The sequence below is a fragment of the Nipponia nippon genome, unplaced genomic scaffold (genome assembly GCF_047370975.1).
Source record: "Nipponia nippon isolate SJK-2023a ecotype South Korea unplaced genomic scaffold, ASM4737097v1 scaffold_3, whole genome shotgun sequence".
Classification (NCBI taxonomy): Eukaryota; Metazoa; Chordata; class Aves; order Pelecaniformes; family Threskiornithidae; genus Nipponia; species Nipponia nippon.
The window spans coordinates 97,939,462-97,952,538 of NW_028262347.1; the positions used below are offsets into that span (position 1 = coordinate 97,939,462).

Genomic DNA, 13,077 nt, shown 5'->3' on the forward strand with positions numbered 1-13,077 from the left:
AGTTTATTTTCCCAGACGAGCTTACCATCTAGGTCAGACAAAGTATAGAAGGTAACAGTGAGGAAGGAGAAATGACTATTTGAGCAGAGGTGGATTTACATGGGGTTTGTGAGGGAAGTCTACACTGGGATTTAGAAGAGAACCGCATAAGAAATCAGAGACTGCCCAAAGCAGTAGCATATAGAAATACACTCAGTGTGCCTTTCCTATGTGTTCAGAAATTCCCAGGAAAAAATTAACCATGGAGGTACAGTAACACATACAGATTGGTCCACTTTGCGTTTCAAAATACACATCACATGAAAAAAGTACTGAGAAACTGTTTATTAAAGGCATGACTATGAGACTAACCAATAGGAACACAACTACTTCCCTCATGTCCCACTTCTCTCTTGAAACAAATCATAGAATCATAGAACCATTAAGGTTGGAAAAGACCTCCAAGATCATAGAGTCCAACCGTTAACCTAACTGCCAGGTCCACCTCTAAACCATGTCCCTAAGCACCACATCCACATGTTTTTTGAACACTTCCAGGGACTGTGATTGGATCACTTCCCTGGGCAGCCTGTTCCAATGCTTGGCCACCCTTTCGGTGAAGAAGTTTTTCCTAATACCCAACCTAAACTTCCCCTGGTGCAACTTGAGGCCGTTTCCTCTCATCCTATTGCTTGTTACTAGGGAGAAGAGACCGACCCCCACTTCACTACAACCTCCTTTCAGGTAGTTGTAGAGAGCAATAAGGTCTCCCCTCAGCTTCCTCTTCTCCAAACTAAACAACCCCAGCTCCCTCAGCCGTTCCTCATAAGGCTTGTTCTCTAGACCCTTCACCAGTTTCGTTGGACACGCTCCAGCACCTCAATGTCTTTCTTGTAGTGGGGGGTGCACAGCTGAGCAGTGCAAAACTGTCACAACCCTGTTATTTGAAATACTGCCCTACAAAATGAATGTTTGGAGCTGAAAAGAACACTTCTTTACCCAGCAGTTTCTACCTGGCCATTCATGGGAACAGAGCAAGGAGCACAGGAAGGTAATAGTAACAGTCCTGCAACTCTTTCACTCCATTTCCTGAATTGGCTGCCTCAGTAGTATCCAGCTTACCAGTGAAAATGCAGGACTACATCTATACCGTGTGACAGCCCAGAGTGCAAGGACTGCTAAGACACAAATTTCAGGAGGGCAAATTAACTACAGTGATGAGATCTTTTTATAGTCCAAACACTAAGCAACTGCTCCATAGGTCTAGCCTACAGGTCTATTTTCATGGGGTTTAATATGTGTAACACATGGATCAAGCACACATTGCGTGCATCTTTTTTTTTTAAACATGAAATAGCATGATGATAATGTAATTAGTTGTACCTTTTCTATGGATAAATATACCACCCCCACCTTCACTCATAGCTCAGCTAAGGAAAATATCTTGTCCTATAGCAAAGTAAAGCTAGGAACCAGCAGGTATCTTGCACATCAGAAAGCAGAAAACATGACAAGGCCAGTGAGAGGAGTTGTGTTGCTGCAAATCAAACTGCTTTCATTAGAATAACTAGTTTAGAATAAACTGACCACTTCCTGTACAGGAGTAAAATTCTTTCCAAGGCTGTTGGACTGCATGAAATTGTAAATAAAATGTGAATGACCTTATTCTGTCTTGGCTGTGGTGAACTTTGTAGGCCTGAATTCAAAAGCACAGTGGCAAGTTTCCAGCTACACCTAACCATTTAAGCAATCACAAACTGCAAAAGGACATTTTAAGACTGCTTCTCTTGTTATCCAAAGTGCACCACTGAGTAATGAGATTGTCAACAGAAACTGACAAACCTTGCTTTGGAAAAAATAATCTGTTCACCAATATTGGTACTTCATACAACACTCTATGAATAGTTCCCACCCATACTTCTTGCTGCATTTTGCATTTTCAATCTCAGACATTAAGGAAATGAAGATGGGAACTTAGCGTTCAGTGCAATTGGCCACAATCCGTCGAAAAATTTCTGGGAATTGTACTCATTTGTAATTTGCCAGTAATTTCTCACCTTTAAAAATGTTAGCTATATGAATGATGATATAATTCAGATGCAAAACAGAAATAGTTTGGGCCTTCTAATGAGGATACTTTTTGGCCACAAGACCAGTGGCTTTGGAAGTTTGTTAACTACCTTTCAGTGTTTATGTTTGTAGCTAGCTATTACTACTACTCCAGAATGCATTCCTGTTAGTCCTGGATCAGTTATTCAAATAAAGGGCTGTAGTCTGGTGGATTCTTCTGCTGTCCACATGGCTCCAGTAGTAGCTCCCCGCCTGAGGATGTTATGATTTCTTCCTAGAAAGATAAAACCAATCAAAATATCATTCATAGATGTCCAAGCCTTTCCCTGTCTTCTAAGAAAAGCAAGTGATAGTAATAAAGACCATCACTCCACTGTAATTGGTAACCGATTATGAATAAACGTTTGATAAAATAAGCACAGACCAGCAAAGGGATCCTATCAACTATTCATTTTCTTCTTGTTTATCTTGTACTTATGCCAGTAGTAACTTGTGCTAGTAGCAAACACTGAAATCAAACAGTTGGTGTACAAAAAAAGGCAGTGATTGGTACTACCTGTAAGTTGCTACACCACTTAAGAAAAACAGCTACAGATGCCCATAAAGGATGTTCTCGAGGGTTAATTTAACAGACATGTGCCAGTCTTATGCTACTTCCGTAGTCATTGGGATGAAAGAAGCTTCCCCAGGCAGATTAAGCAAGAGCTCAATGTTGAGTGCTCACACAAAACAGACACAGCTTTCTGACTGATTACAGACAGGTGAAAGACATTAACCTTGCTAGGGTAAAGACAGTCTTTACAAATAGCACCTATTCTCATTAATTAAATACCCACATGCCAAGTCTGTCATTCCAGTAATTGATTACCAAGATGAATACAAAAAAACTTACTGGAAAAGTAGAGAACTTGGTCTTTGCACTTATTCCTAGAGTACTGATAATTCATTTTTATTTCTGTAGAAGTTTAAGATTTATAGATGCACCAAAATGAGCCAGAATCCAGAATTATATTGACTAAAATAGCAATGCTTCATCTGAAAGTTTAAATCCAAGTTATGGAGATATATATATGGGCCTAACATTTTCAAAACTTATCTAGTTTCTATTGAAATTCAATGGAAATTTTGTGCCTGATTTCCTCAGAACACATGCAGGCTCCCAGTTGTGGTTCCTTCCCAATCACTACATCAGACTGAGAATAAGTTCAGAAAGTTACTACTCAAATTAAATGCTTTTGAGAAGGTTATGAGGAAGTAAATACAAAGATTTAGCAATGATCTTGGATATGTTATTACTGTTTTCCACATACTATTTAAATGCAAATAGTAACAAGAGAAAATGCACACTCACACCCTCTTCTGTAAGAAATTTGTTCTTCCAGCTAATGGTTACCACCCCCTTGTATCTGTCAGCTGAGTTGCTTGAGTGACCTCTTCTTAATTTTTTAAAATCAAAATGAAGCAGTTTTAGATGAGTAAGTATAAGCACTAAAAAAGTAGTTATGCCAGTTATGCCAGCCCTGCTCATTTTGGTGGGAAGTGAAAAGGATCCTTAAAGAGAAGTCCATGAAACTTTTGGGGTGGGGAAGTATACTCTTGCCAAAAATAGTCCTAAGGAAGCAGCAACTTTTCCAAACAATACAGCAATAGCCGCAAGAGAAAGCGTGCCCGCAGTGCAACCATTTACATAAAGATTGCACAGTTGGTTACCAGAAGGCTTTGGGACTCTTGACAATGTACTTCACCAGAAAGGGCAGGCAGAAAAGCTTCAAAGAAAACCATATGAGGAGACAGGATAAGATGCCTCCTGACGTGATTGCCAAAGAGACCAGTTTTAATATAGCCATTAAGCTAGACAGTTAAAAGAGAATTGTGTGGTGACATTAAAGGTGAACCAGTTTCTCTGACAGGCTTACTACAGGGGGAGCTATTAACAATTATCAGGGGACACCTAAGAAAACTTTTTTCTTTTTTTAAATGTCAGGAACTAAAAGCCATTCTGCTTCTGACAAGTGCCCTGCTGCTGTCTGTAAATAGATGTGTTTCTAGTACAGTGATTGCCTAGGATGAGCTGTGATGAAAATATAGGAACATAGCTGGAGCAGAGATGGTTGGAATTGGTTGTCACAATCACCCCTCTCCAGGAGCACAGGGGATACTACTTTAGCCAGAGCTCGTACATCCAATACCTGATGATCTCCGTTTGAGGTGTTGTATGTGTGCTTTTCCTTCCCTCACAAGGCCCTGGTTAGACTCTTCCCAGTTGTACTGAGTATGGCTGGGATGGAGTTAACTTTCTTCACAGCAGTCTGTATGGTGGTGCGTTTTGAATTTGTGGCTAAAACAGTGTTGATAACACACTAATGTTTTGGCTATTGCTGATCAGTTCTTGCACAGCATCAAGGCTTTCTCTTCTTCCCACTCAGACCCTGCTGGCAGTGAGTAGGCTGGGGATAAGCAAGAAGTTGGGAGGGGACACAGCCCAGTTGGTTGACCCAAACAGGGCAAAAGGACATTCCGTACCATATAATGTCATGCTTAGCAATAAAAACTGGGATAGAGGAAGAAGGGTGTGGTGGGTTTTGGCTTCCAAGGTGGCCATTGAGAGAGGGGATCACATCACATTAGGGAAGGAGGTGTTTTTTGGTCAAATGTGACACCTACTATCCTCCCATATGGAAATATAATGTCATAGTGATCTGTGGGGGCACACTAAGGCAAACCTCATTTGTCTTAACTTTTTATTTGATCTTAAAATAAAGCCACCTCTGTGTGCACACATGCCAGTAGCTAAGATGGGAGAAAGAAGGTGAGGGAGAGGAGGCCAACCAAAATCTAACTTTCAGAACAAATTAATAATATTCAGTGGACCTGAATGAGTTTGGGATTTTCTGCCCTTGATTTTTTTTTTCTTTGTTTGGGAACGTAAAAATCCTATTTAGGAAGTGAACAACTATGTTTTTATGAAGGATAGCACATTATGATCTCTGTTCCTTCATGTAATGTACATTCTGAGAAACTCAACTTCTTTTTGTTAAACCAATAAAATCCAAAATAATTGACTTCTACTGTACTGCTAATAACAACTGAAATGTAAGGATTACAGCTGGAAGAATAGTGTGCAGGTTTGACCGAAGAGATGTTGCAAACTAGCTGAAATAAAAGAAAGGGTTTAAAGAAAAGGGAAATTAGAAGAAAAATAATCTCTGCTTAGTATCTGTGAGACTGAATACTGAAAAAGTTAAAAGCTGTGAAGAAAAGGAGGAGAAAAAATGAACAGAATTAGTTTGAGACAAGAGTGAGAAAAGGATAAAAAAGGAAAGGGAACTAGAAAAGTGATGAAGAGAAATTGTAAGGGTGGCTAAGAAAAGAGCAGAATTAAAACTGATCAAGATGGGGAGAGACACAAGATGATGAGAGATGCAAGATGGTGAAAACAACCTATGCTATCTGAAACAGTGCTACTCTTTAGTCACAGCCTGGCAACAAGAAACACAAGTTAGAGGCAAAGTAATTCAAACCCATCTAAAGTCAAAGATGAGTAGTAAATTAATCGTGTAAGATTGTTTTGGATAATAAAGAATGGCGCTTAGCACATTCCTAGAAGAGAACCCCTGTGTGTTCCCTTCTTTACTGCAGGGCCCCACTCCTTTGCTTTTGCACGTTACAGCCCTCACATCAAAGGTCAAAAAATGCTGAAATTTCATTGAAAGACCTTTCTATGGTATTTCCAATCCAATTTTGCACAGCAAAGAGGCTTAAAAAGTGTTATCTCTGTCAGCCCTTATTAGTCCGTTTTTAGCCCAGGAGAGCTCGCATTGCGTAAGAATCTGCTTAGAAGGGAACACAAATACATGCTGAAGCAATTGAAAGAAAGGGAAAAGCCTTCTGATTCACTGCAACAAAAGACACAAACTATAAATGTTAAAGCTAGGCTTACTGTAGAATATACATGTGTATTCTTTTCCCCACTATGGTTGCTTCTACTTTCCAGTGTGGTTTCAAATTACATGGTTCCTCTTTAAATTATTAATCCATTCTGCTCAGCTATTGATCTCTACCTAGCAAGTGTTACCTTGTGAAAATCAATAAGATCTGTCAGTGTTGCATGTCGGTTTGGATCTACACCCAAGAAGCTGTAGAAATCCCCCGAAGCATCAACCAGGAAGTGTTTGAACCCACTTTGCTGGCGATAAGACAACGCATAACCCCAGATTTTCTCACTGACTCGCACCAGGAATGTTCCTTCAGATTTATTCATCAATAACTCTTCTGCCTCTTGGCGGCTGATAATACCTGGCAAGAAAAAAACCCACATGCTTATGCAGATAACAGGTCTGTCAGAGTAAATGAAATGCAACAAATACAGAGCAGAAGTGAAATTAAAATGGCACAACTTCTCAAGATTGAAATGTTTATAGGAGGAGTTAGAGCTATGGAGACAACATTTATGCTATTTGCTTCTGAAGGATAGCTGTAAGAGTTTTGATGGAGTCTGGTGGGATATGCTTTTTAACTAGCTGATTAACAATTGCTTTTTCCCATCCTTACTGCTTTTTCAAAGGAAATGCATAAACGCAACTGGCCTATCAGACCAGCAAATTCTGTACAAGTGATCATTTAGCAGACTAGTGTGGTTTGGCATCGCAATTTGAATTTGCAATACATTGCTGATATTTGCAATTGTATTGCAGTACTTCTGACTGTGTTGCCTTACAACTGTTTTATAGGTCCTAAAGAAGGAACACAAAGCACATGCCAGGAGAAAAAGCATTTGTCTGCTTTTGTACATCCATACACACACACATCCATAGATGCATATAGATAAATTGGAGCACAAAGAAATCAAATCCTGCCACTAACAGAGCTGCTAACAGAGATGGGTATGTTAGATTACTTATTCACAGGCTTGCATTTTTAAGGAACATTGTCACATAGGAAAACAAGATCAAAAGAAAAAAAACCAGTCCTTTCCTTCTGGGACATTTCAGGCTTAATATCAGAGTAATAGTCTCCTCTAGTTAAAACCTGTAACCATGAACTAAACAGAGTAGCAACGCAACGGAGAGACTGAATACTGTATTTGCTGACCAGAAGTGAGCTAGTCTTTACAATTCATAATGAACAATAACGAGTTATGCACCTTGCTCCGGGACAAGAGAAGACAAAATTAGTTGGGGTTTCTTGCAGTACATAACTGTCATCCTCTGGTCATTTTGTCTATGAGCCAACTTACCTCTCTGGACAAACTCAATCAGGGAACAAATTCTCTCCCCATATGCTGGTCACGAAGCAGTTGCTTTATAGGTGAATTAATTCCTTTGCTATATGACAAACTTTATTTGTCAGGGCAAAAGAAGGATCATAAATTCAGATTTTCAGAGTAAGCAAGGGGTAAAGTTTAACAACAGTAGAGTGTTCAAGAACTTTCCCATTTTAATCTTCGGTGTTGGAAAAATCTTCCTCTCTCTTTTTTCTTTCTGATCCTAGGACACAACACTGAAGTTGCTGGTACTTCTGCTTGCAAACAGCATGTAACAGATAAACCCTATTCTGATCACACCCCATGTAAAAAGTGTGATCAGAATTGCACCCAGCACTGAACCAGGTCTTCCCATCCACCTAGAGAGCCTGGTTCCAATTTGTCTGGTAGGCCTAGAGGACAGTATGCTCATGTCTCATAATTACCTGTGAAATACCAGATGCTCGCTTTAATCAGGAACAGATGTTGAATTAGGCCATCCTGAATGTGAACATGGCACAAATGTCAATAAATAATAGATGTACATGTTCCAAAGTTACTCTCTGTGAAGCTAAACTTTCTCAAAACAATACATGTAATATTTAATGGAACTGCTTGTCACCATAGAATCCTCACATGTCCTAGTGAGAGTTCCATGAAGTCCAAGTACTGAAAAGCCACATTGTTTTAGTGTAATAATAACCATAGCCCAGGGATTACCAATTCATACAAAGAAGGGCCTTCCTGAAAGACCAAAGTTTGGGATGCTCTAGTTAAGCCCACAAGGAAAATTATGCCTCTGGGTGACATAGGAAGGGACTGAGGAGGTCTGGATCCTAAAAGCAAGCACTTTGTGATGTAAGGAAAGATAGAAAAGCATCTGCTTCTTACGGTTTTTGTCTACTTTGAGGCAATGAATTTCTTTTACAGTTTTACTTGGTGCAATGAGGAACACGACAAGGGCTCAATCTCAGTGGGGCTCAGAGGTCCCTACTGAAATATCCTCAGTACTAAGAAGAAACATACACATATATACTCTGCTGAATGACGTACGGTTCTCTTTTCTGGAGGATATTACATCATCTTTGCACCAGACATGCAAAACTGGCAGTAAACATGCAAACATATGCATTTGTTTAGAAACAGCATGCAACTGCTCAGCCAACAGTGTCAATTACTGCACTTTACAAAACTAAAAACAGTTTTATTGGAAGAATTCCCAGATGAACTGTCAAAAATTCTTGAACTCTGTTCAAATGAAAAGATAGTACTAATATGAATCCTTATGATACAGCATATTATGTGAAGCTGTATCACTAGATTGCAATACCAGGTGCCACATGCCAAGAATTACACAAAAATTGATTCTGAAATCACGAATTGTTAAGGCAGATTATCCAGTCTTCTCTCAAATTGCCCTAATTTAAATATACAATGAAAGGTTTTATTAGTGATTATGATGCCTACTTCCTTGACAAATCTCTGCCAGAAATACATGTAGATGAGCCACACTAACAAGCTCAGAGCATTCAATGATACGGGAAAGGATAAACAGTTCTGTCACCAGCAAATACTACATTAATTCCAATAATCAATATATAAACTGTAATTCTAGATCGAAACCATGCTGGTAACTTTTGGGATAGGAATTGGGTGCTGTTACAACTACCCTTTCACTAAGCAGTGTCAGAACTGTTATGCAGCCCTGCTAAGGAATGAGGTGGCCTAGACAATTTAGCACCTATAAAAATAGAGGGTTTGTTTAAAAAGAGGATTGTAAAAAAAGAGGGTTTGTATTATATGGTGAACATTATTCTTAGGATATTTCTAGGGTTTGAATGACCATCACTATCAGGCATATAATAGGAAATTCATTTAGCATTGATTAGTTTAATGCTAAACAATCTGTTCACCTGCTCTCAACTCCCACCAGTAGAGCTAAAACACTGCAGGCTTCCACATGATGTTATCTTCTTTGCCAGACCTTATTTTTGTTCTGGGCACTTTATATCATTGAGTAGGTGAGAAATGCTACATCGCTCACGGCCAAGTTCTTTTTTGTTTTAATTCTCTTTTCTGCTAAAGATGGTGTAATAAATTATCAGCCAGCTGCTTTCTTCCCTTTTTCTCTCCTGATTCTGTTAACAGCTCATGAGAAACCATCTCTCCCCACCACCTCCTCCCTCTCTCTGCCTCCAGGTTATTTTATTTTTCTCTGGTTCAATTCTTCAGTGGGTGGTGACTGCAGCAATGAAAGTCTCCCTCCACCCTTTAAAAAACATTATACTGTTCTCAAGACAACTAGAAAAAGAGTGGCACTGCTCACTCCTGAGATGGCTGTAGAGAAATAAACAACATCTGTGAAACCCCTACATGAACATTTTAAATTGTTTGAACTGAAGTTAAGAAACTTTGGTTTCCCAAGGCTCTGGTAAGAGGTTTAGAATCACCGATGCTCTTATTTGTGCTAGTTAGGGTATTAATTGGAAATATTATCTGGAAAAGAAACCACTGATGCTTTGAAAGCTAATTTTCCCCTCTCTCTAATTCTTGCTAATCTCTTAAAAAAAAAAAAAAAGAAAAGAAAAAAGGCAACACCTTCACTTGGTGTAAAGCAACGCTGTGTCAAAAGCAGTAATCCTTTCACGTAAGCACAACTCTGCAAATCAGTCATTTAAATAAATACCTCACAATTAATCAATCTGTCATCAGTATCATAATTTTAACTTGTTGTGTGGCTAAATACACAATAGTGCGTTTGGACAGCAGTTAGCTACCCCACTGAAACTCACATCTTCTACATGTCATGCCAAATAATTTCTCTCAGAGTATACAAACTGCTGTTGTCTATAACAAACTGTAAAAGAGCAGTAGGGTTTTGACTGGGAGAGAATCAAAGGTTTAACTAACTCCTCTTGAAAGCATGGAAACTCTGCCAGCTGGCTTGAGTTTTAGCCCCCTGCCCTTCAAATTCACTGCATGCATCTATCATGTTACATGCATCTATCTGTCCACTTTAAACATTCTAGTTTTGCAATGCTTATACATAGTCACATTTTGGATTCTTAGCAAGAAAATAACATTTTGGAAGACCGTTATTTCAAATCATAGGACGTTCATCATCAACTGACACGTTCCTAATTAACAGCTTCGTTTTTAAATACAGTGCCTGTAACGACAATTTGTAGATGACAGGCAAGTCTTAACATTTTTGTTGTAATTATGTTCTTTTTACTGCCACCAATCTTCCAAAAAGGAAAAAGAACATCCTAACATTTAGAGTATATTAAGTTCACGTGGAAACTGAAGGGTCCATTATGAATTTAGTAGGCACGGCTAAGAAATCTTGATGCTGCCTTCCAAGTTTACAGCAACCTTAATAGCAGAAAATGCTATTCTGAAATATTATGCAATGACACTTCAGCTTCCCACTCTTCTCTCAGCATTATCCTACATACATCCTTGACTGAAACTCAGAAGATGAAATACATAAATATTTGCTAAGAAAATGCCATAACAAGCATGAATACAAACTAGAAAAGCTGATAAACTTTGCCAACAAGACAAAACGATATACTAGAAGTCCAAACATTTTATTTTTTTTTATTATACAGATAAAGTTACATCATGTCCATTGTTGTAATCCACCAGTGATCTAATGTACCATGTATAATAACAATGTCGATATTTACAGATAATTTGGCCTTTGTTGATCAATATATTTTTAATATGCATATGTGCATTTATATATGCCAAGAGGTCGACTAAGATTAGAGGGACAGCAGGTACAAACACAGCCCAGAAGCGTTCATTTACCCTTCTGCAATAGAAGCTATTTGCTTAGCTGATGTTTTCTCTTTTCATATTTTTTCATTAGCTTGATCTCAAACACTAGTGCGTGAGGTTTTACTCACAGAGCAGAAGCGTCACAAATACTGGCATGAATAAATGTTAATGAGAGCATTAATGCCAAAAGTGCTTTCATGACCATTATGAAAAGCCTTCTATTTCATGCAAAATTGATTTGTTGAACAATTATGAATATTCACAGGTAATCAATGAAGAGGAAAGAGACTCATCCTGTTTATACAACTTAAGACATCTCACCAGGGAAGCGTGTGACTTAGGTCACCAATCAAAATTAGGAGCAGGATCCAAAACACAGAGAAGCCAATACCAGTATCTCTTTTGTTTTCAATGGGATTAGATCAAAGCCCATGTGAATACAAATATTCCTGGCAAACATTACATGAATAATTCACATGCTAAAGGTCATACAGACACATTACACCTAGAGCAAGTGTAAACAATAAATAAATGAGTAAACACAAGGAACTATAAGGAATTAGCAGATAACTCCCGAATAATGTAAAGGACTATATTTGTCCAATTATACAGGCAGATCTCAACAGTCAGATCTGTCAGCCTGACCTCGGTGCCAGGGAAGGTCATGGAGCAGATCATCTTGAGTGCCAGCCATTATGCGGCACGTGCGGGACAACTGAGGGATCAGGCTCAGCCAGCATGGTTTTATGAAAGGCAGGTCCTGCTTCACTAACCTGGTCTCCTTCTATGACAAGGTGACCCACTTAGTGGATGAGGGGAAGACTGTGGATGTTGTCTACTTGGACTTTAGTAAGGCCTTTGACACTGTCTCCCACAGCATTCTCCTGGAGAAGCTGGCTGCTCACGGCTTGGATGGGTGCACTCTACGCTGGGTTAAAAACTGGCTGGATGGCCGAGCCCAGAGAGTGGTGGTGAATGGAGTCAAATCCAGTTGGTGGCCGATCATGAGTGGTGTTCCCCAGGGCTCAGTGTTGGGGCCAGTCCTGTTCAAAATCTTCATTGATGATCTGGATGAGGGGATTGAATGCACCCTCAGTAAGTTTGCAGATGACACCAAGCTGTGTGGAAGTGTCGATCTGCTGTGGGGCAGGAAGGTCCTACAGAGGGACCTGGACAGGCTGGATCATTGAGCCGGGACCAACTGTATGAGATTCAACAAGACCAAGTGCAGGGTCCTGTACTTCGATCACAACAACCCCATGCAACGCTACAGGCTTGGGGAGGAGTGGCTGGAGAGCTGCCTGGCGGAAAAGGACCTGGGGGTGTTGATTGACAGCTGCCTGAACGTGAGCCAGCAGTGCGCTCAGGTGGCCAAGAGGGCCAATGGCATCCTGGCTTGTATCAGGAACAGTGTGGCCAGCAGGACCAGGGAGGTGATAGTGCCCCTGTACTCGGCACTGGTGAGGCCGCACCTCGAGTACTGTGTTCAGTTTTGGGCCCCTCACTACAAGAAGGACATCAAGGTGCTGGAGCGTGTCCAAAGAAGGGCCATGAAGCCGGTGAAGGGTCTAGAGCACAAGTCTTATGAGGAACGGCTGAGGGAGCTGGGGTTGTTGAATTTCCCAAAAAAATCCAAATAAATTTCCTCTGTCTGAGACTTAATTTAAGAGTCAAAAGTTGGATTACGCCTCACCTTGCAAAAAAGCTGAAACAAATTTCAGAACAAACCGCTATAAAACCTTGAAAATAAATTTGTATAGAACCGATTTTACGGTCTTGGGTATTTTTAATCAAAACAGAAAAGTTCCAGTTTGAGGAGAGGAAAAGACATTATAGGTTTTTCTGCCTACATCATTATAATAATAAAAATCATGTAGCTGGAAGTAAAGACCCAACCTACTTGGGACCAAAATATGAATAAAAGCAATTAGTTTTGAAAGAAATAATCAGAAAAGTAAACAGAAATTCAGAAGGGATTAATCCAACTGCAGCCAGTATGG

At 39.7% G+C, this 13,077-nt stretch overlaps 1 protein-coding gene across 2 annotated transcripts in view; it reads right to left on the minus strand.

Moving 5' to 3' along the window:
• Positions 1-14: 14 nt before the first annotated feature.
• Positions 15-13,077, minus strand: part of SH2D4B (SH2 domain containing 4B) — a 116,144-nt gene continuing 103,081 nt past the window's right edge. For both annotated transcript variants that reach the window (XM_087764171.1, XM_009467803.2), the window contains 2 exons: positions 6,125-6,345; positions 15-2,323 (listed from right to left, as the gene is read on the minus strand). In XM_087764171.1, coding sequence (XP_087620297.1) covers positions 2,231-2,323; positions 6,125-6,345 — 314 coding nt within the window. In that variant the 3' untranslated portion in view covers positions 15-2,230. The remainder of the gene's footprint in view (positions 2,324-6,124; positions 6,346-13,077) is intronic.